Here is a 27,479-nt window from a genome sequence, read left to right on the forward strand (position 1 = left end):
GGGAGGGGCATTCATTGGTCCAGAGAGCTGCGCAGGTGCCCTGGCTGTTCACCTCCATTTTCCAGGAGCCTTAGAGGATTGAGATGGGCAGCAGGGCGTATGAGTGGTGGAACTGGGTCTTGCACTGGGTGCCTAAGGTGGTGAGGAGAGGAAGGCCCAGGAGGTTGGGTGAAAGAGTGGAAAGGATGGCCAGCGAGAGAACTCAAGCAGGAGGACTGTGTTCTGCTTCTAGAACATAAACAGGTTTATTTTTGCCACAATGACTCCCTTGGGCAGGGACGTTTTTTTCCAGCACGCAATGTCACACAGACCACAAGAGTGCCCTGGGGAGGCATTTAAGGATAATGAGAATGTCGCCGAACTAGGAAACGGTGGCCAATCTTCATCACTAGAGCAGGCAAACTGCAAGCTGGCTCTGCGTAGGTGGTTGCCCACCCCCCAGCCTCCCCAAAGGAGGAAAGTACGAGATGCTGACCAAGAATCAGAATTGTAGAGTTGGAAGGGAGCCCAAAGGTCATCCAGTCCAACTCCCTGCAATGCAGAAAGCACAGCTCAAGAATCCCTGTCAGGTGGCCACCTAAACCCTGCTTACAAACTTCCAATGAAAGAGAGTCCACCACCTTCCAAAGCAGTCAATCCCACTGTCAAACAGCTCTTACCGTCAAAACGTTCTTCCTAAGCCATAGTCAGAATCTCATTTTCTTGTCATTTGAATCCATTGGTTTGGGTTCTATTCTCTGGAGCAGCAGAAAGCAAGCTTGCTCCATCATCCATGCAACAGACTTTTAGATGTTTGGTGATGGGCATCCTATCATCTCTCAGGCTGTACTTCTGCAGGCTAAACATCCCCAGCTCCCTCAACGGCTCCTCCTAAGGCTTGATTTCCAGACCTTTGAGCCTCCTGGTCACCTTCTTCTGCACATGTTCTAGTTTGCCAATATCCTTCTTAAGTTGTGGTGCCCAAAACTGGACACAGAACTTCAGGTGGGGTCTAACCAAGGCAGACTAGAGCAGTACTCTTACTAGACTTGATGCAGTCTAGAATAGCTTTTTTTTGCTGCTGCATCATACTGTTGACTGATGTTAAGCTTGTGCTCTACTAAGACCCCTAGCTCCTTTTCACATGTACTACTGGCAAGCAGGTGTCCCACATCTTGTATTTGTGCATCTGATTATTTCTGCCTAAGCGTAAAACCTTACATTTGCCCTATTGAAATTCATAGTGAAATTGAAATTCTTCAATCCATTAAGGCCATCCTGAATCCTGATTCTATCTTCTGTGGTATTAGCTATCCCTCTGCCCACAAGGCTCTATCCAGCCCCTTTCCCCCCACGGAGCAGCAACAGCACCATCACATCAGGAACTGGGGCTAACCTTTGGACATCCTCGCAAACACACCGACTTCTCGTCCGGATATTTCTCCAGCCGCTGAGGGCCTTTGCTGGAAGATTTGCGGAAGACGAGCCAACAACGCCGGTATATCTGGGAGGGAGAAGGAAGGAAGGAAAGTAAACACCAGGGGAAGGGGACCTGCTTATCCAAAGGATAAAACACCCACCTACATGAACACAAGTGAATCAGCCCAACCCTCTCTGTGCTGTCAACTTGGTGAGGAAGCTCACTGGGTGACCTTGGGCCAATGACAGACTCTCAGCCCTAAGCTAACCTACCTGACAGGGTTGTGGTGAGGATAAAATAGGGAGGGAGAGGCATATGCATCAGCCTCCCCTCCATTTTACCTCCAAAGGATCGTTAGAGTTTTATTGTGGTTGTGTTCGGCAGCATATTATCAACGCAATAATAGGGCATGCGGTGCATTTATTCTCCTCTGTAGATGTTCTGCAATACTTTCCCAGTGCCACTGCATTATTGCCACCCTGAGGGGCTACAGCAGAACAAAAGCAGGACAACCCCCCACCCCCAAACCGAGAACCTCTCTGGTCCAAACGATTATGGGGATTTCAGCAGGAAAATACAGCATATGCTCGGATTGGAAATGAAGCAGTATCTTTGCTCCAAAACATTTGCTGGAACAAAGAGTATTGAAAATGGGGTCACGTGTGACTGCCCTGATAGCATCATGAGCACAAATCATCATGAATGTGCAATAAAAAGGTGCCTTTGGAGGTCCCATGCAATCCATTGATACCCAATAACGTGAATATTGTTGCAATTGCATCTAGTACTAGTTAACTCCATAATGAGGAACTAGTCACAGACTGCAGAAGATACAGACGATACATTATGACCGACCACCTCTCTGCTGCAGATTGTTCCTATAAAGAACAGAGCTGGTTTATTGTTGAAGGCATTGTGACAGCCCGAAGGCACCCAAAATCAGTGCTGGCATTTGTTAGATTAAAACTAGTTCACTGATCAGTCAAATATTTCCAAAAGCTGTCAAATATATGAAGTAACAATGCACAGAGAATGAATACCACCAAATCTTCCATACACCCTGCCAAAAAAACAAAATAACACAGTGCACTGCACCATCCTCTAGTGGACTCTGGAATTTAACCTCTCCTGAAAATAATGTTCAGAGTGGTTTAACAGTTTTCCTAGGAAACTTTGGGAATTGTAACTTTGGGAGGGAAACAAAGGTTTCCCAACAATTTTCAGCACCCTTAACAAATGACAGCTCTAAGAATCCTTAGGAGACCCCTATTCCTTTCCACAGAGCTACAGTACTCAGAATGGTTTAATAATCAATACGTCTTCTTCCCAGGAAACTCTAGGAATTGTTGCTCTGGAAGAGGAATAAGGATCTTCTAAGAACTCTCATCCGCTTAACAAACTACACTTCCCAGAATTCTTTGGGGGGGGGGGAGCCATGATGGTTTAAAGTATTATCATAGTGCTTTACCTAATTGGTGCATATGTGGCCTAAGCCTCTGATGCCTGCATTGGAAGCATTACTGTCCATCTGGACAAAGGGGAAGGAGAGATGTTTCAGAGGCAAGGTGCGTGAGGGAGGAAGAGGTGACGCTCAGGCTGGGCGAGTGTGGAGATAAGGACGAAGGCCAGCCAGCGTGGAAGAAGAGGGAAGACAACAAAGGCTCTGGAGGAAGTCATGAGCCCAGGAGAAGCCTCATTCCCAACAGGAAGGGGATCTGAAGGTTTGTCCTGGGGGACAGCAGACCCTGAGGCAGAGCTCACAACAAAGGACAACCCCGGTGAATGATGGCTGGATACAGATCGCCAGTGGTTCAGGTCTCCAAGTCAGCAGATGGCAGATGCAGACTAATTAGACTGGGGCCTAGGAGCCGGAGGAAGGAATAAAGGGAACAGTCATCCCACACACGAGACAACAGCAAGGAGCTGGACTCAGCAGAGAGAAGACTGAGAGGCACAGCTCTGGAGAGCTGTCCTACCAAAACTGTGTGCGTCTGCAAAGATTCCTCTCAGAGATACACTGAGGTGACTGCTGCAGACTTTGTGAATTTAGTCATAGCATTTATACTTCTTTTAAATACGGAGTCAGGGTCACCTTTGAAACATGCAATAAATGAATATTCAGTAAAATTGTAAAATTAAACAAAGCAGAAGCAGTGCCCAGCAGAGGCTGAAATCAGATAATATTTGCTTGCTCTCAAAATGCAAAAAGCCACAACAGAGTCAGGCAACCAGCCCTATGAAAGCTGTTCAAACTATGAACACCACCACTGTGAAAGACCCAAGTCACATCTGATGGGGACTTAGAAAGGGGCCCCTGAAGTGGACTTTGCATGGAGGGAGACATACAATAAAGGCCAAGCCTATAGGATGTAAGCAACCTGGGGTGTTTAAGTGTGGTTTTTGTTTTAAATGGGAAAGCATTTTCAAAACAACAAGAACACATTGGTTATTAATTTGTTTCCCAGGCTCAATTTAATGTAGCTGGTCAGGACTAAGACTGGAATCATAACGTGATTCGATCAACTTGCTATAGCCAGCACCTCTGGCAGCCACACTTTGCCCCCAAATATGTTTCCACTTTCTTCAAAGGCAGCTCCCATGTAAAGTGCATGTCTTAGCATTCACTAAAAATGCCCCTCTAAGATCAGACTCCTGGTTAAGTGTGGATGTAGACATCACCAGATGTTCAGACCTCCCAGTGCCGTCTTTCCTCCCCTCAGTGTCTTCCTTGGACCATCTAATTCAGCCTCTCCCAGCCTGGTGGCCTCCAGATGCTGGCTGCGGCTGATGATGGGACCCGTATTAGAACAACATCTGGAAGCATTGAGGTTGGGAAAAGCATGCCATGACACCACTGCTCTGTACAATGCTCTGCCTCACTGACTAAATAATAGTAGTAATTATAATAATTAATTAATTAATGAATGAATGAATGAATGAATGAATGAATGAATGTCAAAATAGCTTCCAATGGTGGGAGGTGGCTTGAAATTATTGGATAGTGGAATTCAGTGGCCAACATCCCATTCTGCATTTATTATGTGCAATTTTGCCAAGCTAAGGTAAACCTACAGCCCTGGGCAGAGACTCTGGAGCAGCTCAAGAATCACTGTTTGGCCTCTACTCACACATGAATTTTTCTGGAACCGACACCACGAAGTCAAGCAAGTTAACCTGCATGGCCACAGTCACGCTGAAACAGCAAAGGATGCCATCTTTGGGTAAATGGCTGCCCTCCAGGGGAAGGATGTCAGCCTGTACTAGCAACTCTGCCCTGGACAGGGCCTTAGCCTGCTCACCAGTCCACACCATGGAGAGAGCAGTATGATCAGTGGTCAATTTCTAACAAGGGATGCCAGGGGCCCATCTGCCCAGTGAACCAACAACCAGAGCCCTGGGGCTGTGGGGTTGGTTGCAGTTGCTCAAGGTTAAGAGAAAGGCTCTCAAAGGTGTGTTGCCTGCTTTTTAATTACTGTTCTGACTCTTCTGAGTATTCCTGGGCAGAGCGTTTGTGGGCTCTGCTGCATTTTACACCTCAGATATCATTCCACAGAGCAGTGATGTGGCCCAGAGCATGCAGCCAGGGAAGGAGAGTGGCCGGCCAACGATCCAGTGTGTTTGAGAGGCCCTACAAGCAGGTGAAGTCCCCCTCCTACGCCATCATCCCCAACAGCTAATGGGAGCCAGGAATGCAACCAGAGCAAGTAGCCCTTTCCATCTCTGCAGCGGCGTATCCGAAAGCTGGGGAAATCGCTGCTGTGCCGACGACGAATCCCATTTTCTCTCTGCACCCGCACAGCAATGCTGCTGCTCTTCTGGGAGAGAGAGAGAGGAAGGGGCTGCCTCCAAATGAGCAAGTCCTTCCCAGCAGCTGGGGCGGGGGGAGCAGAGAAGGAAAAACAGCTCCTGCCTAACAGCTCCCTCCCTGCCCTCCTGCCTCCCTTGGGACTCCCCTACCTGTCACAATGCCAGTGTTAATTACAGCGCCGCCACTTAATTACCAGCAGAAGGAGCAGTGATGGGCTGCAGCAGTGGTGTGGGCACCTCAGAGGGCCTCACCCACCCCATTTCCCATTTCCATCTAGCGGGTCACCTGCCCTGGGTGGTTCCAGGGCCCTTTGCTGCACACCTGATCCTGCCCAGACTCAGCTCACCACACGATTTGCAGGGTGGGAAAGGCAGCCTGGCCTTGCCCGCCTCCTTGCTCAGTGCTGGCCTCTTTTCTCCCACCTCCCATCTTCCTTCTCTTGTGTTATTAGCATGAATTTATACAGTGCACAGCCCCAGCTCTCCTGCAGTTTAAGAGGCAGGCTAATGGGGATCTGTCTCCTCCAGCAACTGCAGCGCCAGGCAAAAGGGGGTGGAGGGCGAGGAACAGGAATGAAGCTCGTACCTTGCTTTATACCAAGCAAATGCATTAGGCTCGGTGATATCTACACGAAGAACATAAGAAGAGCCTGCTGAATGAGACCAATGGCCCACAAAGTCCAGCATCCTGCTCTCACAGTGGCCAACAAGATGCCTGGGGGAAAACTGCGAGCAGGACCTGAGCACAAGAGCCCTCTCCCTGCCTGCAGCTTCCAGCAACGGGCATTCAGAAGCACTGCCGTCTCTGACTGTGGAGGCAGAGCAGAGCCATTGTGGCTAGTAACTATCGATAGCCCTCTCCTCCACGAATTCTTCTGATCCTCAAAGCCATCTAGGCTGGTGGCAATCACTGCCTCCTGCAGGAGGGAGTTCCGTAGTTTAATGATGCGCCTTGTGAAGAAGCATTTTCTCTCAGAAACATTACAGTAACATTACAGTGTTACCTCTGAATACGAACGGGATCCATTCCGGAGCCCCGTTCGCATCCAGAAGCGAACGCAACCCACGTCTGTGCGTGCGCAGGTCATGATTCATTGCTTCTGTGCATGCGCGTGACGTCATTTTGACAGTCTGCGCTTGCGCAAGCGGCGAAACCCAGAAGTAACGCGTTCCGTTACTTCCAGGTCACCGCGGAGCGCAACCTGAAAGCGCTCAACCTGAAGCAACTTCAACCCAAGGTATGACTGTACTACCTTTCTGCAGTACAGATGAGGGAGCCTCACAATGCTTGGACCGGCCTTCAGGCAGAGGCTACTACTTGAGGCAATTAATTCCATACATTAATTATGCACCACCTCACATTGGCTGGCCTGGATTCTTGACGAGGAAATTGCCTCCGCCCCAACTACTCTCCGCAGTGGAGCTCTAGACATTTTGGCTGACCAGCTATTCCAGCCCACAAGGGTCGTTGTTCCTCCCGCAAAACATTCCGGAGCAGGGGGAACCATGGTGGATGTCAGCCAACGGCGTCTTCCGTGGGGAGGAAGCCCTGTGCAAAATGGCTGCGTTCGCTGGGCTGCCTTGAAGAGGGGAGAGCAATGCTCCTCTGCTGTTCTGGCAGATACCTAACGAGCCCCCTGGGAGCCCAGCGCCTGCTCGGCATGTAGCGTGGCTTCCTGAACACACGTTCCACACGGCCCACCTCCAGCACATCCCTGGCGCTTTCAAAGGAGGGTCTGCTCTTCAAAGGAAGCATCTCCACCACAGAGCAGCCTAAGGGAGGCAGGCCCAGACAGGGGCTTCAAAGCCTATAGCACCCGCCTCCTGTGAGGCTTGGAGGGGCTACAGGCAAAGTCCCCACCCCCCCACAGGTCATCACTACAAAGGAGCACGATGTGGACAGGGCCATGCAGGAAGCTGAGCAGCTCTGGCTATTTCCTGGTCTTTCTCGCCTCAGAATGCAAGACTCTCACAGTTTAATATTTATTTATTTAGTATTTATTTATCGCATTCCCGACCCACCTTTTTCTGCAAGAAACTCGAGGTGGCATACACGGTTCTCCCTGCTCCTCACTTAATCCCCACCACAATGTTGCAAGCAGGGCTTTTTTTCAGCCGGAACTCACTGGAAACTCAGTTCCGTCACCTCTCAGGTAGGCGCCATTTGCCATTCTAAGAGAACGAGGGAGGTCTTCACAGTGCTAGTGGTTCCTTTTCACCTGTTATCTAAATAAAGCTAAAGCGGAGGGTGGTCCACAATCAGACTCTGCTCTCTCTCTTCCCTACTATTATAGAACCATCCTTATCCTGTGAACCGCCCTGAGACCTGTGGGTATACAGCAGTATATAAATTTAATTTATTATTATTATTATTATTATTATTATTATTATTATTATTAATATGATGCCCACTCTTTCTGGAGCATTTGTTCTGATTTGTTTGCATGGACATCAGACGTCTTCCCATGTCCATAATTATCTCCCCCTGCAGCTTTTTTTTAGCGTTTTCCCCTGCCCATTTTCTTCTTCTTCTTAAGTGGATTTGTTCCATCAGGAAGCTTTAATCCCCTTTAATTGTGCAAACCTAAATTCCCATTATGCAGCTGAATCCCTCCTGTAAAACAGCACATGCTTAGCTCTCTGTCTTGTTGAAACCAATGAGATTAAATTAAAAAATAATAATACTTGATTGGACTGCTATTCATAAAGAAATACAGTTTTTGAGGGTTGCAGCAAGAGATAAAGTTTGGAAGACCAAGGGCTATTTTCTTGTCTGCTAGGTGGGCAGAAGAAGATGATTTGGGGCTGGAGTCCCATGTTAGGTTTCCTCCCCCTGAAAAAAAAAAGAGCTGGATGCAAATAGCTATCTCTGCCAAATGATGCCTTGCAAAAAGAAAACACTGATGCATTCATTTGTGAAAGATCAGGGCCAGCCCTACCGTTGGGAAGAAGAAGAAGAAGAAGAAGAAGAAGAAGAAGAAGAAGAAGAAGAAGAAGAGGAGGAGGAGGAATTTGGATTTGATATCCTGCTTTATCACTACCCGAAGGAGTCTCAAAGCGGCTAACATTCTCCTTTCCCTTCCTCCCCCACAACAAACACTCTGTGAGGTGAGTGGGGCTGAGAGACTTCAAAGAAGTGTGACTAGGCCAAGGTCACCCAGCAGCTGCATGTGGAGGAGCGGGGACGCGAACCCCGTTCCCCAGATTACAAGTCTACTGCTCTTAACCACTACACCACACTGGCTGTGGTAACTTCAGACAGCCAATGTTAGGGGGTCAGGGGGAAGAGCGACCACTTACTGGCCATTCCTCCTGAGCCCCCTTGTTGTTCTCCTCTCCTGGAGGGCGCAACTGTGTGCACAACGTAGCCTGCCCTACTGTATCTCCTAAGCTATACAGTGGTACCTCGGGTTACAGACGCTTCAGGTTACATACGCTTCAGGTTACAGACTCCGCTAACCCAGAAATAGTACCTCGGGTTAGGAACTTTGCTTCAGGATGAGAGCAGAAATTGTGCAGTGGTGGCGCAGCAGGCCCCATAAGCTAAAGTGGTACCTCAGGTTAAGAACAGTTTCAGGTTAAGAATGGACCTCCAGAACAAATTAAGTTCTTAACCAGAGGTACCACTGTATCTGCTGCCTCCTGTACAGTGGGAGAATCCATCCCTTTGAGGGTGGCCATGTGTCCTACTATATAATCATTCCCTGGACATCAGACACATTGGTCACCGAGTCAGTGTCTTCCACACTACAGTGAGATGTACTGCATTACTATGTAAATTATAGACATTATTCCTAAATGTGTATCTATGTCACCTGACCTCTGGGTGGCCATGTTGCGGCTGCTTGAGAGGAGGTAGAGGAAGGGAAGTGCTTGCCTCCCCCTTCTACCTCCCAGGAAGCAGCAGTGACACAACCACCCAGAGGTCAAGCGAGGTCAAGCTGCCCCTCCACACCATCCGCCATCCGCTATTAATCTGTGCATACAAGTCAACATATGCAAATGTTATGTAAATCTGATTCCCATTATGCCCTCTTTTGCAGAGAATTGTTTCCTCTTTTTTGGCCAATGCACAAGTGAGGCATACAGGTGCAATTATGTTTGCTAAGTGTGACCATCCAAGTCCCTTCACTAGTGCTGGAATTAAATTTTAAAGTGCACAAGTCATTCTAGCTGCCATCAATAATAATGGTATAATCAAGTTTAGGTTAGCCTCCATCAAAAAAGTGCCAACTGGGAGGTTGGAACAACATTAAGATTTTGTTTTACAGTGGTACCTCGGGTTACATATGCTTCAGGTTACATATGCTTCAGGTTACATACGCTTCAGGTTACAGACTCTGCTAACCCAGAAATAGTGCTTCAGGTTAAGAACTTTGCTTCAGGATGAGAACAGAAATCGTGCTCCGGCGGCGTGGCGGCAGCAGGAGGCCCCATTAGCTAAAGTGGTGCTTCAGGTTAAGAACAGTTTCAGGTTAAGAATGGACCTCCGGAACAAATTAAGTACTTAACCTGAAGTACCACTGTAGTTCCTTAAAATCTACAGGCCAAAATTGTGCTTCAGCACATCCCCCACCAGAGATGTGAATCACCAGGAGGGCCTAAGTAAGAAAGATGGTTTTGGTCCGACTTTTAATATCTCTTTCTCAGGTATGGAGCAATACGGTCAAGAATCTCCTCCTGTTTATGAACAAATGTGGCTAATACATTTAGAGATGGAATGTAAGCTGAATGCCGTGATAAATTTCCCTTGGCACGATACAGAGTATCTGATCTGGTTATTATTTATTATTACCGTTTGCTTGTTTGTTTGATAATATGCTGCAACTGAACTATCTGAAAACTAATACAAACTTAATTGAAATAAATAAGATTTAACAGCCTGTCCAGTGGGCTTCTGTATGTGGAAAGTGGGGCAGAGAGGCATCATGCCCTTTGTCTCAGGCAGAAAAATGCCCGGGGCCAGCTATGGCCTACACAGATATGGATTGCAATAACCAGAATGAAGAGCAGACATGGCGAGGGCCTCCATTCCTATCTTGCTGTCCATGCATGCCTGTTCCATCCCCCCACCCCATCCCTATGTACATGCACACATTTTCTTTTAATGAACCCCAGCCTTCTTTCCACAGCCATATTCACTGACAAAAAGTTGCACGGAGGAATTGGGGGTGGGGTGGGGTGGGGAGATGCCAGATTTCAAACCCCCAACAAAAGACATTATGTAGATATTTGCACAACTGTCTCCATACATTCCCTCAAAGGCAGCAATGCAGATTTTTTTAAGGGGGGGGGAATTGAATTTCCCTATGCGAATTTGAGAAATTTGTATATGACAATCTGATTGGAAAATTTTCAATCTACGCTGGGAAACTTTCTGAAGCCCTTGAGAGCAATCTAATTTAGCTTGCTTTGCTTTACTTGTATTTAGTAAACACAGCTAAAAGCTTTGAGACTGCAAAGTTTGCCTGTTACTGTATTTCCAGCTGGTATCCATTCATTGTTATCAGTGAACTTATGAACTAATTAGCAGCCTCATAGCTGGCATTGCTCAGGGATTCCCAGAACGCCCCCACCCCCAAAACCAGTGCAGTTTTGAAATTAGTGGATAAAATTGGGCTTTTAGAATGGGTGGTATGTTTTTAATATATTTTTCCCCACACTTGTTTTTAATGTATGTCTGTGGGGGTTGGGGCTGGGGGTGGTAACTTCCTCTAGAGTTGCCATGGCAAGAAAAAAGTGACGACAACAACAGCAACAAAAATAAATGCTCTGCTATGGCCAGCTTTGTACAAAAGGCTTTCCTCTTGGTCTCTCAGGTTCCTCACATGAACATTAAATGGAAGCTGCTGACCAGCTTTTTGGCCAAACCTGGCCAGTTTTAGCTCTCTATGTTAGAAACCCTGATCTGCAGTGACTCAGATGTGGATGTGAACTTGTATATGAATGTATAGCTCAAGAGGTGTGCTTAAGTATTTGGCTCCAAGTCATAAGCCACCATTTTCCATCTGGATTTGCTCCTCAACAAGGATTCCACCCACCAAGGCTCTGGCAGGTAAACCAAAAGGCTGTAATAAGAAATAAAGTAGATATTGCAGTGGATCTTAAGGGCTAGTGCAGCCTTCACCAACCTGGTCCCACTAGCTATTTGAAACTACAATTCCCATCAGCCCCGGGCAGCCAGCACACCAGGGTCAAATACTTGGTCATCCATGAAGGTTGCCTTGGGCAAGTCAGGCCAACTCACAGGTCTGCAGAGGAGAAGAAGAAAAGCCCTGAACTAATATGGCTGTGAGTTTCAGGCCTTGACCTTTTCATGCATCGTTTCTGAAGAACTTTTCAGTGATCAACAAAGTGGAAGACTTCCAGACAATCTTTTTATCATGCAGTAAATGCATCATTCTTATTTAGTTCTGGCAGCCAATATAAATGTTTTTCCTAAGAAAATCTTTTTTTCCTCTTTACTGTTACTGAGAAATTCAATGTTGGAAGTCAGGCCACCTAGTCAGCACTTGTAACATCACAGGTGAATATTTAAGGAATTTATTAAATACTTACTTTAGTTTTAATATATATTTTTCTGTGTGTTTCAGAGGCTCCACTCTCAGACAACAACAACAACAACAGATACTGTGGGATGTGTGTGAAGCTTCAGCAAGGCTATCCATTACACTAGAGTCTCCTCATCATGGCGATGGCCTGAAAGCAAAGATTTAAAACTCTGCACACAGCCAAGCACAACTTCACAGCACTGAGAGGAGAGGTGGCGCATGCCTGTGTGTGGGGTGTGTTATTTAAGAGAGAGTGTGTGCTGTGTGCCTGTGCACATGGCTTGCATGTGTAGCCGGTGTGCATGTTGTATGGAATAACTTTCTGACAGAATAAACTGACAGTGGAGCAGGCTCTCTTGGAAGGTGATGGACTCTCCTTTACTGGAGGTTTTAAAAAAATAAAAAGAGGTTGGAAGGCTTCCTGTCAGGGAATCTTTAGTTGTGACTCCTGCACTGCAGACGACTGGACTAGATGACTCCTTGGGATCCTTCCAACTCCACGATTCAATGATTCTGTGTGTGTCAAGTGTGTAGGGAAGGCTGCCACCAGTAAGGTGCGTGGCTACCATGCAATGCGTGCAAGCTAACTGCTGTGAGATTATGTGGATTATTTATGAACAGTGATTTTAATATCATTTTATTTCTTTGTTGGGCATTATTCTCTCTCCTATTTAATTTTAAGCTTATAAATTAGGTTAGCTTTTTTGGTACGGCTTTGCACAATGTTGTTAGGTTGGTTGGTTGGCATCTGTCTTGTCTCGGGAGATGATAGAGGAGTGCGCCTTTGGGGGTGAGGGCAAGCGGTTATAAGGCTGTGCATGGCCTGCTGTGGCTTGTAGAGACCGATGCGGGAGAGACATGTTTTGCTGCAGCTGTTGTATGGATTGATTATATATATGATTTATAGCTCTTTATTAATTCGTTGGAAAGCGGCATACAAATGATGATGGTGGGGTGAGATTGAGAAGGAGAGAGAGCCTGTTTGATGTGTGCCTGCATACATGTGTGTTGTCTACATGTGTGGAAAGTGGGTACTGTACATGTGAGAGAGAGAGAGAGACTGGCAGCATGCAGCTCTCAGAGGGATGAACACAGAGGGCCTTAATTAATAATAACAACAACAACAACAATAATAATAGATGCAGGTGGTGCTGTGGGTTAAACCACAGAGCCTAGGACTTGCCGATCAGAAGGTTGGCGGTTTGAATCCCTGTGACAGGGTGAGCTCCCGTTGCTCAGTCTCTGCTCCTGCCAACCTAGCAGTTCGAAAGCATGTCAAAGTGCAAGTAGATAAATAGGTACTGCTCCAGCAGGAAGGTAAACGGCGTTTCCGTGTGCTGCTCTGGTTTGCCAGAAGCGGCTTAGTCATGCTGGCCACATGACCAGGAAGCTGTACGCCGGCTCCCTTGGCCAATAAAGCGAGATGAGCGCCGCAACCCCAGAGTCAGCCACGAGTGAACCTAATGGTCAGGTGTCCCTTTACCTTTACCCCACCCATCTGGCTGGGTTTCCCCAGCCACTCTGGGCAGCTCGCAACAGAATTAATGATAATAATAACAATAAAGCGATAAAACATTAGACACTAAAAGCTTCCCTAAACAGGGCTGCCTTCAGATGTCTTCTAAAAGTCAGATAGTTGTTTATTTCCTTGACATCTGATGGGAGGGCGTTCTGCAGGGAGGACGCCACTACCAATAAGGCCCTCTGCCTGGTTCCTTGTAACCTCACTTCTCACAGTGAGGGAACCATCAGAAGGCCCGCGGTGCTGGACCTCAGTGTCCGGGCTGAACGATGGGGGTGGAGACGTTCCTTCAGATACACTAGGCCGAAGCTGTTTAGGGCTTTCAAGGTCAGCACCATTACTTTGAATCGTGCTCAGAAACATACCAGGAGCCAATGTAGGTCTTTCAGAACCGGTGTTATGTGGTCTCTGTGGCTTCTCCCAGTCACCTTCAAGACAAAGATAGCTACTCTAGACCTACAGCAATATCCAATATCTAGACCAGTGTTTCCCAACCTTGGGCCTCCAGCTGTTTTTGGACTACAACTCCCATCATCCCTAGCTAGCAAGACCAGTGGTCAGGGATGATGGGAATTGTAGTTCAAAAACAGCTGGAGGCCCAAGGTTGGGAAACACTGATCTAGACCTACAGCAATATCCAATCATTATCCAAAATCCCCCCACTGACCCACTCATTAGTTCTAGGCTGTGAACTCTCCTACAGCCCCCACCTCCCTATTTAATAAGGAAAAAGAAGCCGCTACAGCCGCGAAAAGTAGAGGCAGAGAAACCTCCTCCCCTCTCTGTGCAGTCAACAAACTTCCACGTCCTCTGCCTGAAGCCAGAGCTCCAATTTAAATGTCCTCAAATTGGAGCAGAGCCCTCGGGGGCACGGAGGCTGCTGGAGCAGAGCGGGGCTTTCGGAGAAGTCATGCAAGAGTCAGGGAGGAGGGAGGGTGCTGCTTTGGCAACAGGGCCCTGGGCCATGCCACCGCTCTCAACGGGCTCCCCGGAGAGGAGCTGTGCAAACCGGAGCTGGGCTGTGATGGAAAACGCTGCGCTCTGATGCCAAGTGAGCCTAGCGTAGCCACTTCCAGCTGGTAGGCAAACAGAGTCCTGGCCAACTTGGCATCCTTCAAGCAAGGGTGGGGAGAGGAGGGATGTCCAAGCACAAGTACACTGGTCCGCAAATGCTCTTCCAGAGCAGGTGCTCTCCAGAAAGCCTCGCCAAAGCAGGAAAACAGATGGAGGCAAGAGGAGCCATGTGGAACCAGACCCAAAGGTCCATCTAAGTCCATTGGTGGGACTGGTAGGGCAGAAGGCAGGGAGGCCAAAAGTAGGTGGTGCCGGAGGCAACTGATTCTCACCTTCCTGCTGAGTTCAACAAGGTTTAACATGGAGACAGAGGAGAAGGAAGAAGTTGGCAGGCACTGCCACCTCTCAAACTGGTTGAAAATGAGACAGGAAGCAGGTGGGAGCTAGCTGTGGTTGGTGGGGTGTTCTAATGGGCCAGTCTCCCCTAGAGTGGCCAGCCAGACACCTCCAAGAAGCCTCCACACAAGGTCTGAAGGAAACATCCTTCTCCTTTTGCTGGTTCACGGCAGCTGGTACTAAGAGGCTTCTGAACCTGGAGGTTGAATACAACCATCAGCAGATCTTCCCCCCTCCACTGAGTTGGCTATTTTACTATATTTCTTCCTTAAAACATTTCTGTCCTGCTCCCCTCATGCCAAAGCCACCACTCAGGGCAGCTTGCAACAGCTGAGTTGCAGTTTTATTAAAACATACAAACACACCACTGCCACTGATATAAAACAAAGCAGCCAAGTAGGCAGTATCAGGACCTGAACATAAAAACCTGATGTGCCACATGCTACAAAAATCTACCAGAATACAAGTGTCCTTTGTGGCCAGCAAAAAACTTGGGAGGGAGGGAGGGGAAGAGAACACGAGGCAAGGTGCTCCATAATCTAGGAGCAGCCACTGAGAAGGTCCTTATAGGGCAGTGATGGAGAACCTTTTAGAGACAGAGTGTCCAAACTACAACCCAAAGAGCCAACACAGCAATTTAACCTGAATACTGAGGTTTTAGTTTAGAAAAAACAACTCGTACATTAACATCTTTTGTCTTAAAAGAAAAACAGAATAACAGAGCTTTCAATGATACAATGAAACAATCCCAAGCACTTTCACTGATTTAAAATTATTTGGCAAGGAATTCCACACTTTAAGGATTTCATTTTGATTTTCACAAGATCTTCACGTCGACGGGAATTCCCTGCTTTTAAACTCCAGCCTGGGCAAGCAAGTGTTCTTGGCATCGCCCTGTGAGCGCATGCAGAGAGGCACCCCCCCCCCTCCCATCGTGCCGTCCCTTGAAAAGGCCCTGGGAGCTGCCCCACGTGCTAGCACAGGGTGTCCCACTGCACTTGGCTGTGGTTGAGTTCGGTGAAGAAATACTTCAGCAAGTGGGAGACGACCATGGCGCGGCGCGGCTGGTGGGGTCCGGAGCCCCAGTGCCGGATGAGGGGCGACGAGGATGGGGCGGAGGCAGCTCTGTCTGGCTACCTGGTGCTGGAACCAACGATGCCATGCTCCCCTGCCTGGCACCTTTCATTGGCCCTGGCCGGAGGGTGTGTAGAGCCTCAACCTTGCATCCTGCTCCGGCCTCGCAGTTTCCTGCACCGACCTGCCACTCACATGGCTCTCCGGCTGCCCAAGTTAAGCTGAGAACCCGACATGCTGCCCTCGCCTTCTGCTGGCTCTGAGCTGGGGCAACGGCACATGAGCCCACAGAGAGGGCTCTGAGTGTCCCCTCTGGCACGCATGCCATAGTTTCGCCACCACTGTTATCGGGCCATCTGAGAACACAAGAAGAGTCCTGCTGGATTCGGCCAAAGGCTTATCTGGACCAGCATAATCACAGTAGCCAACAGGATGCTTATGGAAAGCTCACAAGCAGACCCTGAGGAACCACTTGCTATTCCCAGCATTCTGCCCCTGACAGCAGAGCTAGAACGCAGCCACCATGGCAGGTAGTCCCAATTTTTTCTAAGCCTCTTTTAAAGCCAGTAAGAACACAGGAGGCAGCAATATAGAATAGCTCAGTCAGTAAAGCTTGAGACTCTTAAAACAGGGTCGTGGGTTTGAGCCCCATGTTGGACAAAAGAAGGTTGCCTTGCAGGAGGTTGGGCTAGAATGACACTCGTGGTCCCTTCCAACTCCACAATTCTATGAATATATCTTAAATTTGGGAAGGGGTTGAGTGTGGAATCACACATGGGCTTAAGCAGAGATGGGCATGTACACGAAGGCTTTGTTGGCCTCCTTGAGTCTGGTGCCCAGTTTGCACAACACCTTCCCCATTCTCCTTGCACCTACATGGCAACAAATAATTTCTAAACACAGCTCTCCTGCAATGCATGAAAATGTTCCAAGTGTGGAGAGGGGCAGGGACACATGCACAGCCCTCACACCCTCAGCCCCCCATCAGTCATAGACTTTTCCATGTGTTGCACAGGGAAGGTCTGCAGAGGACTTTTTACTCACTGTGGCTGAATGCAAGCAGACTCCGCCATGGGACTGGCAGCCCAGCTTTATCATGGATCTCCCATCTGATGGAGGGTTCTACTTGCATTCAAGCAAACTCAAGGAAAGCCCCCAACAGACCTTCCCCACTCAATACAGGGGAGGTTAGCGTTGATAGATATCCAATGAAGCTGAATGCTAGAAGATTCAGGGCACATAAAAGAAAGTCCTTCACACAGCGCAGAGCTAAACCATGGAATTCACCTCCATGAGAAGCAATGATGGCCACAAACTTAGATGGCTTTAAAGGAGGATTGGGCAGATACATGTAGGAGAAGGCTATCGATGGCTATGAGCCACCATGGCTATGTTCAACCTCCACTGTTGGAGGCACTGTGCCTGTGAATACCAGTCGCTGGGAATTGGAGGAGGGCAGAGTACCGTTGTGCTCATGTCCGGCCTGCAGGCTTCCCACAGGCATCTGGTTGGCCATTGGGCCTGATCCAGCAGACTTGTCTTGTGTCCTTATGATGCAAGTGCTGACCTTATTCAGGGCAAGGCTCTCCAAGGGTGCTACAAAAGAACAGGGCTCTCATTTTGCTTCTGCAATGATTAGCCTTAGGCAGAGTCTTCTATATGGAGCAGCAGCTCAGTCTCAAATCTGTTCTTTCTGCCTTTACTGAAAGGTGCCTCTTTATTTTAAGGGACCCAGTCCATTCCAAGAATCAGTTACTCCAATGGTCATAAGACTCAGGATACACTCCCATCCTGGTTCTTTTACCACAACAGCATGCAGAATAAAGGCAAATGAAGAAGAGGAGGAGGGTGCGACTTCCGGAGGCGGCGCGAAACCGTGATGGCGGACCTCTTCGAGCTCTGAAGAGGGGCACCGCAGAAAAGGGTTGTTTCGCTACGGCGCAGCGGCAACCCATCAAGATAAACCACGGACAGAGTGAGTTCGTGGCCGTGGGACTCGGCGGGCACCTGGAGCGACCCCAAATTCGCAGAAGGGACCCCGTAAGGGGCTCCGGAGTGAAGGAGAGGGAGCGGTGCTGTGAGTTCATCGCTCTTTCTGCGGAGGCGAAGCCGCGCGGCTGTCACGGATGAGCGCTGACCTTTCTTCCAAAAATACCAGCCTGAAACTGCAAACCCGTGAGTAAGGATTTAAGATTTGTTGAAATAATTTGAAGAAATTCGGCTGAAACCGGGAGACGAGAAAGAGGAAGTCCGTCTTCCGGCACTGCTTTCAAGATCAAAGCAGACTGTTCAAAGAGCGGAAAGCGCTGCGAACAGGGAAGCCTTAAGGCTTTAAAGTGGGACTTTCGTGCACATTTGAACTCTATCTTTAAAGGAAAAATACAGCTAAAGATACAGTCAAAAATATCGTTTAAAAATTGACTTGGAGCGGTCTCCCAAGGGGCGAGGGAAGACTCTAACCCCAAATCTTTGGGTGGCCGGGTGAAGTTGCTTAACTGCGGAACTGTAACAAACTTCCAGATACTTTTGTAACTGAAGTGCAACTTTTGAGCTTACTTAGTTTGAATGGATACAATTGCAGGCACCTTGCTGGAACTTTGTTAAGTGTTTTAAAGTGCTCTGCAGGACTCTCTTCTTAGTGTTTTGGAACTAACTTGTTTTTAAAACTGTTTTCAAAAATGGAACAAAAGGGACTTTAATGGCGGAAAAGTTACCTTCTTCTTACTAAATTTTGGTGGCACTCCCCCTAGAGGATATTGGGATAACAAAGGCCTGGGAAAAGTTTTTTTTTGTTTACCTTCTCTCTCCAGATTGTTTTTAAATTTGGGCTTGTCTTTCCCATGGGACTACAACATTTGACCTTGAACATTGACTGATGAGTGGCACAGGAAAGACAAGAGCAGCCAAAGCTAAGGAAGCTAAGGAAAAAGAAAAAGCGAAAAAGCAGGCACAGCTTTTGCAAACAACTTTAACTCAGGGACGCAGACTATCAGTTCCAGCTGTGCTTGCAATACAAAAAGTAGAAAGTGAAAAGCCTGAAAAATCTGAGGAGGAAGATATGGCATCAGGAGGATCAGAGGCAGTACTGAAACAAGTTTTGGAACAATTATCAGCATTAAACCAAAAAATTGATAATCAATCAATAAAAATTGACCAAGCTACATCCTCGATCCAAAAACTGACAGATCAGGTTTCCCAACATACCCAAGCAATTGAAAAACTGCAAGGAGCAACAGAAGAGAATCGTAAATTGGCAGGGGAAGCTGTTCAAATTGCAACAGCAGCTAAAAAAGAGGTTGAGGAAGTGAAAGCAGAAGTCAAGCCTCTGCACAAACAGGTAGGGGACCAACAAACCTACCTTTCCTTGGTGGAATTGAAAAATCGCCAGACCAACCTCAGGCTGAGGGCGGTGCCAGAAATCGAACAAGGAGATTTGATTGGATTTTTGACAACAGAGTTTTCAAAGTTTTGGGGCCTAAAAGAAGATAGTGACTTTAAAATAGTATCGGCTTTTCGATTGGGAAGATTGGTAAGAAAAGATAGATCAAGAGACTGCTTAATAGCTTTGAGATCAAGAGAAGAGAGAGACAAAATATTAGGCCTACATTTTAATAACTCAATTGAGATACAAGAGAAAAGGGTGGAAATTTACCGAGACATCCCTAAACAGTTATTGGATTTGAGAACCACCTATTCAGAATTGGCCAAGCTGTTGAGACTCAACACAATTCCTTATAGGTGGGAATTTCCACAAGGACTATCATTTACTTACAAACAGAAGAAGGTTAAAATAAGAACGCCAGAGGACCTACAAAAGTTCCAGCACGACCACGGAGAAGATCTCCAAAAAGAAGCAGCAGCCCATTGGCCTCTACCTAAACCAGGACCCATTCTGCCAGCAGGCGGAGGGACGCCTATACCCTCGGAACCAGAGGAAAAAGAAGACACACCGCTCTAGGTGTAACAGAATAGTTCAGGATGTCTCTGCAGCTACTAAGTTGGAATATAAATGGTGGAAATTCCCCGGAGAAAAGAAGGAGGCTATTTCATATATTGAAGAAAGAGCAATTGGACATTATTTGTTTACAAGAAACCCATGTAACCAGGCTCCACAGGAAAGTTTTGGTTAACAAAAGACTAGGCCAAGAGTTTATCTCTTCAGATAAGGTGAAGAAAAGAGGAGTGGTGATCTACGCTAAGGAGAGCCTGTCACCTAAATTTCTATTTAAAGATGAACATGGAAGAATTTTGGCAATTGAAATTCAGACTCAAGGAGAAAAAATATTGTTATTAGGAATTTATGCTCCAAATGACGGGAAATCGGAATTTTTCAAGAAGCTGCATGAGACTTTGTTGGACTATCTGGACTATGCTAACATCATAATGATGGGAGACATGAATGGAGTGGTGTCTACACATATGGATAAGTCTTACAACCAAAATTTAACATCAGACGGCAGACTGCCTAAAACTTTTTTTGAAATGACTGACAATCTGGATTTGATTGATATTTGGAGGACAAAGAACCCCCTAGGTAAAGAAGGCACTTTCTTCTCTGAGGCCCACCTGTCCTGGTCAAGGATCGACCAAATTTGGACCTCCAGGGGGCTGGCACCCAAGACCAAAAAGGTGGAAATCTGCCCAAAAACATGCTCCGACCACAACGCTCTGAAAATAGAATTCAGACTAACTCAACCCGGTTCCTTCAGATGGAGAATGAATGACACACTATTAAGAGATCAAGAGATCGTGAAGAAGGCCCAAAAAACACTAAAGGATTACTTTGAGATAAATCTGAACACTACAGTAGAAAAAAGAACAATCTGGGACGCAAGCAAAGCTGTTATGAGAGGGTTTCTGATACAACAGAATACAATTAAGAAGAAGCTCTGGAATGGAAAGAAAGATAAAATATTGGAGAAAATACGCCAGGGAGAGGAAAAATTGAGAACCAAACCAAAATCAAAGGAACTGCTGAGAGAAATTAAATTCCATCAAGCAGAATATTCAAAATTGACTAACCAGGAGATTGAATGGAAAATAAAACAGATGAAGCAAAGATCTTTTGAATCAGCAAACAAATGCGGAAAGCTGCTAGCCTGGCAGCTGAAAAAAAGACAAAAGCTAAATACGATAACAAATCTAGAGATTGAAGGAAGGATGGTACAGAAACCAGAAGAAATTAGGAAGTGCTTCCACAGATATTTCAAAGAACTCTACACACAGGGGCCTCAGAAAGAATCTGAGATAGACCAATTTTTAAAGATAAATGGATTATCAAGAATAACTCAAGATAAAAGATCAATCTTGAACTCTATAATAACTACTCAGGAAATTGAAGGTGCCATTCAGAACATGCAACTAGGCAAATCTCCAGGCCCGGACGGGCTTACCTCCAAATATTACAAGACTTTGAAGGATTATTTGATACAACCTTTGTTGGAGGTATGCAACCAGATTTTGGATGGGAAGAGGGCACCAGAAACGTGGAAAGAAGCCTTCATCACATTGATACCTAAGACAGAATCTGAAAAGACTCAGCTCAAGAACTATCGCCCCATCTCACTCCTGAATGTGGATTACAAAATATTTGCAGACATTTTGGCAAGTAGACTTAAAAAAGTCTTAAATGAAGTAATTCACAAAGACCAAGCAGGCTTTCTCCCTGGTAGACATTTATATGAGAATACCAGAAACATCATTGATATCTTGGAACTTTTACAAACCAACATGAACACAAGGGCGGTGTTAATTTTTATTGATGCGGAGAAAGCATTTGACAACATATCTTGGAGGTTCATGAAGAAAAACTTGGAAGGGATGGGAGTGGGGCGGGGGTTTGAAAATGGGTTACGAGCAATTTATTCAGAGCAAAAGGCTAAATTAATAGTGAACAATGTGGTGACGGAGGAGTTTAAAATTGAAAAAGGGACACGACAAGGGTGCCCTCTATCCCCTCTTTTATTCATTTCAGTCCTGGAGGTGCTATTGAATATGATAAGGAAGGACCGGTTGGTACAAGGGATAGAGGTCGGAGTGAAACAATACAAATTGAAAGCCTTTGCAGATGATCTAGTTTTGACACTGCAGGAGCCAGAATCCAGTACAAAAAGAGCTCTTGAACTTATATCTGAGTTTGGTCGGGTGGCGGGATTTAAGTTGAACAAGCAAAAAACCAAGGTTTTGACCAAGAATTTGACACTTACAGAAACAGAGGGGTTTCAGAGAGAAACAGAACTGAATGTGGTAAAAAAAGTGAAATACCTAGGGATCTATTTGTCTTCCAAAAATTTGAATTTATTTAAGGACAACTATGAAAAATGTTGGTCGGAAGTTAAAAAGGATTTAGAAATTTGGTCAAGATTGAAACTTTCCTTGTTGGGAAGGATTGCAGCAATAAAAATGAATGTGTTGCCGAAAATGTTATTTTTGTTTCAAACCCTACAGATCGTGGACAGAGTGGAATGTTTTGGAAAATGGCAGAAGGATATATCTAGGTTTGTCTGGCAGGGCAAAAAGCCCCGAATAAAGTATAAAATATTAACAGATTCAAAAGAAAGAGGGGGGTTTGCCCTGCCGGACATGAGATTGTATTATGAAGCTGCAGCCTTCTGCTGGCTGAAAGATTGGTTTTTGCTAGAAAACACTGATGTCCTAGATCTGGAAGGTTTTGATAATGCTTTTGGTTGGCACGCATACCTATGGTATGACAAGGTTAAAGTTCACAAATTGTTTAAAAGCCATATTGTCAGAAAAGCAATTTTTGCAGTCTGGACGAAATACAAAGACTTATTAGAGAGTAAAACACCGAGGTGGGTGTCACCGGTGGAGGCCAAGGCTGGAAAAAGACCCAATATGGAGGCTTATTGGCCGAAATATTGGGAATTAATTGAAAAAATTGGAGACAGTTGGAAGTTGCAGAGCCAGGATAAACTAAAAAACAAGGTGCGAGATTGGTTACATTATGCTCAAATGCAAGAGGTTTTTAAAATGGATAAAAAAGTTGGTTTCCAGGAGGAGAAATCGAAACTAGAGACAGAATTGCTAGAACCAAAGACCAAGATTTTGTCTAGAATGTATAACTTGCTGCTTATGTGGAACACACAGGACAAGTTGGTTAAATCTGCTATGATAAAATGGGCACAGGATGTTGGACATAATATTATGTTTGAAGACTGGGAGAGGTTATGGAACACCGGAATGAAATTCACGGCATGCAGTGCCTTGAAGGAAAACATTATGAAAATGATATACCGGTGGTACATGACCCCAGTCAAGTTAGCTAAGATACATCACCTGTCTGACAATAAATGTTGGAAATGTAAGGAGGCAGAAGGTACATTTTATCATCTCTGGTGGACCTGCCCAAAAGTGAAGGCTTTCTGGGAAATGATTTATAATGAATTGAAAAAGGTATTTAGGTATACCTTCCCTAAGAAACCAGAGGCCTTCCTGCTGGGCATGGTGGACCAGAAAGTGCTAAAGAAAGACAGAACGTTGTTTATGTATGCTACTACAGCAGCAAGAATTCTCATTGCAAAGAACTGGAAGACACAAGATTTGCCCACGCTGGAAGAATGGCAGACGCAGTTGATGGACTACATGGAATTAGCTGAACTGACCGGCAGAATCCGAGATTTGGATAAAGAAACAATTGAGGAGGACTGGAAAAAATTTAAAGACTATTTGCAAAAATACTACAAGCTGTATGAATCTTAAGATAGTGCATGATTAGGAAAAGTTATGCTTCTGCAATTATGATTAAGTAAATTGTAAAATAAGTGATAAAAGAGAAAAGGAGACAATTTGAATCGAACATGTTATGTTTATTTTAAAGGCATCGAATATGAGATACAATATATCGAATTTGGGTACATAACATTGGAAAGTTACAATAAGGCATGAAATAAGGTAACAAAATGCTGACATTGTTAATGTAAACAACGCAGAATCGGAAGGGGTGGGGAAGTCCAAGTTGTTTTTGTTTGTTTTTGTTGTTAAAAAAAGGGAAAATTTGTTTCTTGCAATTATGTTATTTGTTTGTAACCTATAAAATTATGGAAAGAAACGCAATAAAAAATTTATAAAAAAAAAAAAGAAGAAGAAGAGGAGGAGGGTATCAAGGAGATGACAACAGCATGTTTTAAAGCAAGGATGGAGAAGCAGGTCTGAGGGACTCCCAATTCCCATCAGCCATGTTTTATTTATTTTTACATTTCTATCCCAACGTTCCTCTAAGGAGCTCAAGGTGGCATACACAGTTCTCCACCACCACCGTGGTATCTTCACAGCAGTCCTGTAAGGTAGGTTAGGCTAGGAGCTCATGACCGGCCCACGGTCACAGCTGGTGAGCTTCATGGCTGAGTGAGAATTTGAACCCCGGTCTCCTGGGTCATAGTCCAGCACCACTACACCACACTGGCTCTCATGGTGAGCATGGACAACGGTTAGCGATGATGCAAGTTCTACAACATCTGAAGGTACATGCCTACCCCACTTGTTTTAAAAGCTTTGTGGAAGCAAAACATTTACACATGCACATGTACATGCACATCAAAGTTTCACAGGTTTAGCCCCAAGATGCTCCCTGGGAGAGATTGTGATGCAATAGCTGGGACTGGCCAGGACACCCAGTGGAGGCCTACACAGCAATCCTGTCATTAAACAGAAACACACCCATAAGTGGATCATTATCCTCCAAGGCTCACAGCAGGCAACAGCTACTATTAACCCTCACAATAACCTTCAGTTGTAGGCTGCCAAAATGAGAGATGGAAAACTTGAAACAGAGAGGCTTGCCCAAGGCCACCGAACCCAGGTGCCTCCTGTCCGACAACTTCTGTCCTTTGGAATTCCACTCCCAGGCTTTCTGCATCCTTGCAGTCTTCTCCCCAGCCTTGGTCTCTACAGATGTTGTTGGGTACCAACTCCCATCATGCCAGCGGTCAGGGATGAGAGGATGCGCACAACATCTGGGGACCCAAGGCTGGAGAAAGGTGCTTCAAAAGAATCCTTCTCGTAACCATATTTCAAAATCCAAGTAAAGAAATCCCTTCATGTTGCATACAGAGGATCAGTTCAATGCCCCTTCAGAAAATATTTATTCCAAGGAGGAAATGTGGATTTCTTTTATGTGCAATCCAGAAATCTCTAGCGTGGAGTTTAGTCACCCTGCCGATAGAAGACGGCTGGAAAAGAGAAAGGGGCGATCAATGCTTGCTCCGTGTTCGAGATGCCCCTGTTGCAAGCAGGGATATCTCAGAGGCCCAGGAAAGACACACCCTAGAAGATCCATAGATCCATAGATGCAACTGTGCCTGGAGCAAGTCTAGGTCTGCAGCAAGAACCTTTGAGAGAAGGGGAGAGAAATCTTGCTGGGGGTGGCTGTGCTCAAAGGAGGAGCCAGACCCAGTGTCCGAGTTGGTCCTCCTCATATGGGCCAGAGGTGCTCACGGAGAAAGTATCCACAACATGACTCTGCAGCTAAGCAGTCCAGATGGAACGAGGAAAACCTCAGTGCCTCTTTCCATTTCCCTCTCCCCACCCCTGCTGAATCCTAGCCCTCCTCTTTCCAAAGGCAGGAGCGAAACGGTTAAAAATGTGTGTGAAATTGTCAGCTAAAATCACACAGCTTAAAAACAATAACAAAAAACACCAAAAACAATCAAAGCAAAAAATAAATAATGAAGCCCTGCTGCTGATTGTGCTGATTTTGCCCAGCGACCAAAACCCAGCTGAGAGAAAAAGAATTCTAACTGCACTTGCATAAGCTGCTCAGCCACAGGCTCAGAGGAGTCTCTGGGGAAGGGAGTGCCACAGAAGCATCTGAAACAGGAGAACACAACCTGTCCACTGTAGCCAGGCAGAGTCAATCCGTACTATATTCACACGCACACAAAGGCAAAGAGTTGCTGTTTCTTTTATCGGCTTCAAGATCTGCAACCAGCTGTCAAGGAAATCCCCATGGCACAAAATGCAGACCACCACCCACCCAAGCCCTTGCGAAACCCACCCAATCCATCAACTCTGGGGACGCCACGTCCACCAAGGCAATGCCAGAAATGACCAGCAATTGGCACCTCTGTTGCCAGGACTCAGGCAGAGCCTGTGGGGAGGAAGGTCCATTCAGGAAGGATGCCTAGAGGAGAGGCAGAGAGAGAGAGAGAGCTATGCTGCTCTAGCCAGAATTCTTCCACACAAAAGCACCAGGTTTTTTTTGCGCAATTTGCACCTGCCCGCATGCCTACAAAGGACGCCAGCCAGCCAGAGCCCACTCGGAAACAACAAGGCGGCATCTGCCGGCACTTACCCCCAATTTCCTGCTCTTCATTTTCACGTATCCCTGTTTGACAATGTCGTTGAAATTCGTAGCCATGGCTCAGCTGCTGCCCAGCCAGGATCCACCTCCGCGCAGCCGAGAGGAGGAGGAGGCTCTTCCCGGTGGGGCTGGCTCGCCTCCCCCGCAGCAGCGGTGACAAATCTCTTCCTTCCCCTCCACTCTTCCTCCGCTGCTGCTGCTGCCACTGCTGTTCACCTGTTTTCAGACTTGGGCTGCCACTCCGGCCCTCTCCCCTCCCTTCCTCTCCAGCATTGTTCTAGTCGGGAGCTCCTCTCCGGCTGCTGAAAAATAAAAATGACAGATAGATTAGAGATTGTGACATCTTTCTCTTGCTCCGCTTCCCCCCTCCCTCTTTCCTGTCCTCTCCCCTCCCCCCCCACCTCGGCTAAACCATTCAGGAGAATCCAAGGTGGCTTGTGCAGTCAATTGAGGAAAAAAAATTGGAACGGTCCAGCTTTTAACCCACGAGATACTTTGATCCTAAATTCACAAAGGAGATGCTTGCACTGAGCTTGGGAATCAGGCAAGAATGCATTTTCTTTTTAAGAGAGAGAGAGAGAGAGAGAGAGAGAGAGAGAGAGAGAGAGAGAGAGAGAGAGAGAGAAGGAGAAGTCTATAATTTCAAAAGGTGCAATTAAAAGGGATTCTTCTACTTGTTTTGAGTTTTTAATTCTGCCTGACCAGACGGGCCTTTGAATGTGAATTGGGAAGCCAGGTTCCAGCAGAATGCTGCTGTCTTCTGCAGCCACATTCACACAAGACAGCTGTGTCGTAAGGGCAAACATATTTTGCTTGCTCCACTGCTGCTTTCTACTCTCCTGGGACCCAGGTCTCCCATGGCCAGGTTGCCAACAGCAATCTGAAACAGAGACGCTGCTCAGTTCTCACCCGTCTGAGCTGTCAATTGGGGTGAAGTCCTCCCAAGTGCCCCCCCTGCCCCAAATTATACCATTAAAAAATCCAGAATTCCAGATGCTGTTGGACTACAACTCCCACCCTTCCTTACCATTGGTCTTGCTGGTCCAGGCTAATGGGTGGGTGTTAGAGTCTAGCAACACCTGGGGGGCCACAGGTTCCCCATCCCTGCTATGGGCTAGACCCAATTTGAAGCAAGTTAGAAGCAGGGCATTAGAAGGCTTTACAATTGAAAGTTGAAACTCCCACTACTTTTACCAGGCCCATCAACTAAATCCCAGGATGCTTATGTGCTCGAATCCTACTTGCAGGTTTCCCCTAATGGGTATCTGGTCAGGCACTGTGAGAAAGAATACTGGACTAAATGGGCCTTTCGTCTGATCCTGCAAGGCTTTTTTACGTCTCCGCACACCTTCTCCTCTGACCAGCAAACTCCAGCAAAAGCTTTGCAGTTTGTTGCTG

At 46.5% G+C, this 27,479-nt stretch overlaps 1 protein-coding gene across 6 annotated transcripts in view; it reads right to left on the reverse strand.

Moving 5' to 3' along the window:
* DOK4 (docking protein 4) overlaps positions 1-27,479 on the reverse strand; it is a 60,540-nt gene that overhangs the window by 14,212 nt on the left and 18,849 nt on the right. For all 6 annotated transcript variants that reach the window (XM_028739310.2, XM_028739311.2, XM_028739309.2 and 3 more), the window contains exons 2-3: positions 26,073-26,383; positions 1,376-1,483 (exon numbers count right to left, since the gene is read on the reverse strand). In XM_028739310.2, coding sequence (XP_028595143.2) covers positions 1,376-1,483; positions 26,073-26,138 — 174 coding nt within the window. In that variant the 5' untranslated portion in view covers positions 26,139-26,383. The remainder of the gene's footprint in view (positions 1-1,375; positions 1,484-26,072; positions 26,384-27,479) is intronic.

Source organism: Podarcis muralis, chromosome 7 (assembly GCF_964188315.1).
Source record: "Podarcis muralis chromosome 7, rPodMur119.hap1.1, whole genome shotgun sequence".
Lineage (NCBI taxonomy): Eukaryota > Metazoa > Chordata > Lepidosauria > Squamata > Lacertidae > Podarcis > Podarcis muralis.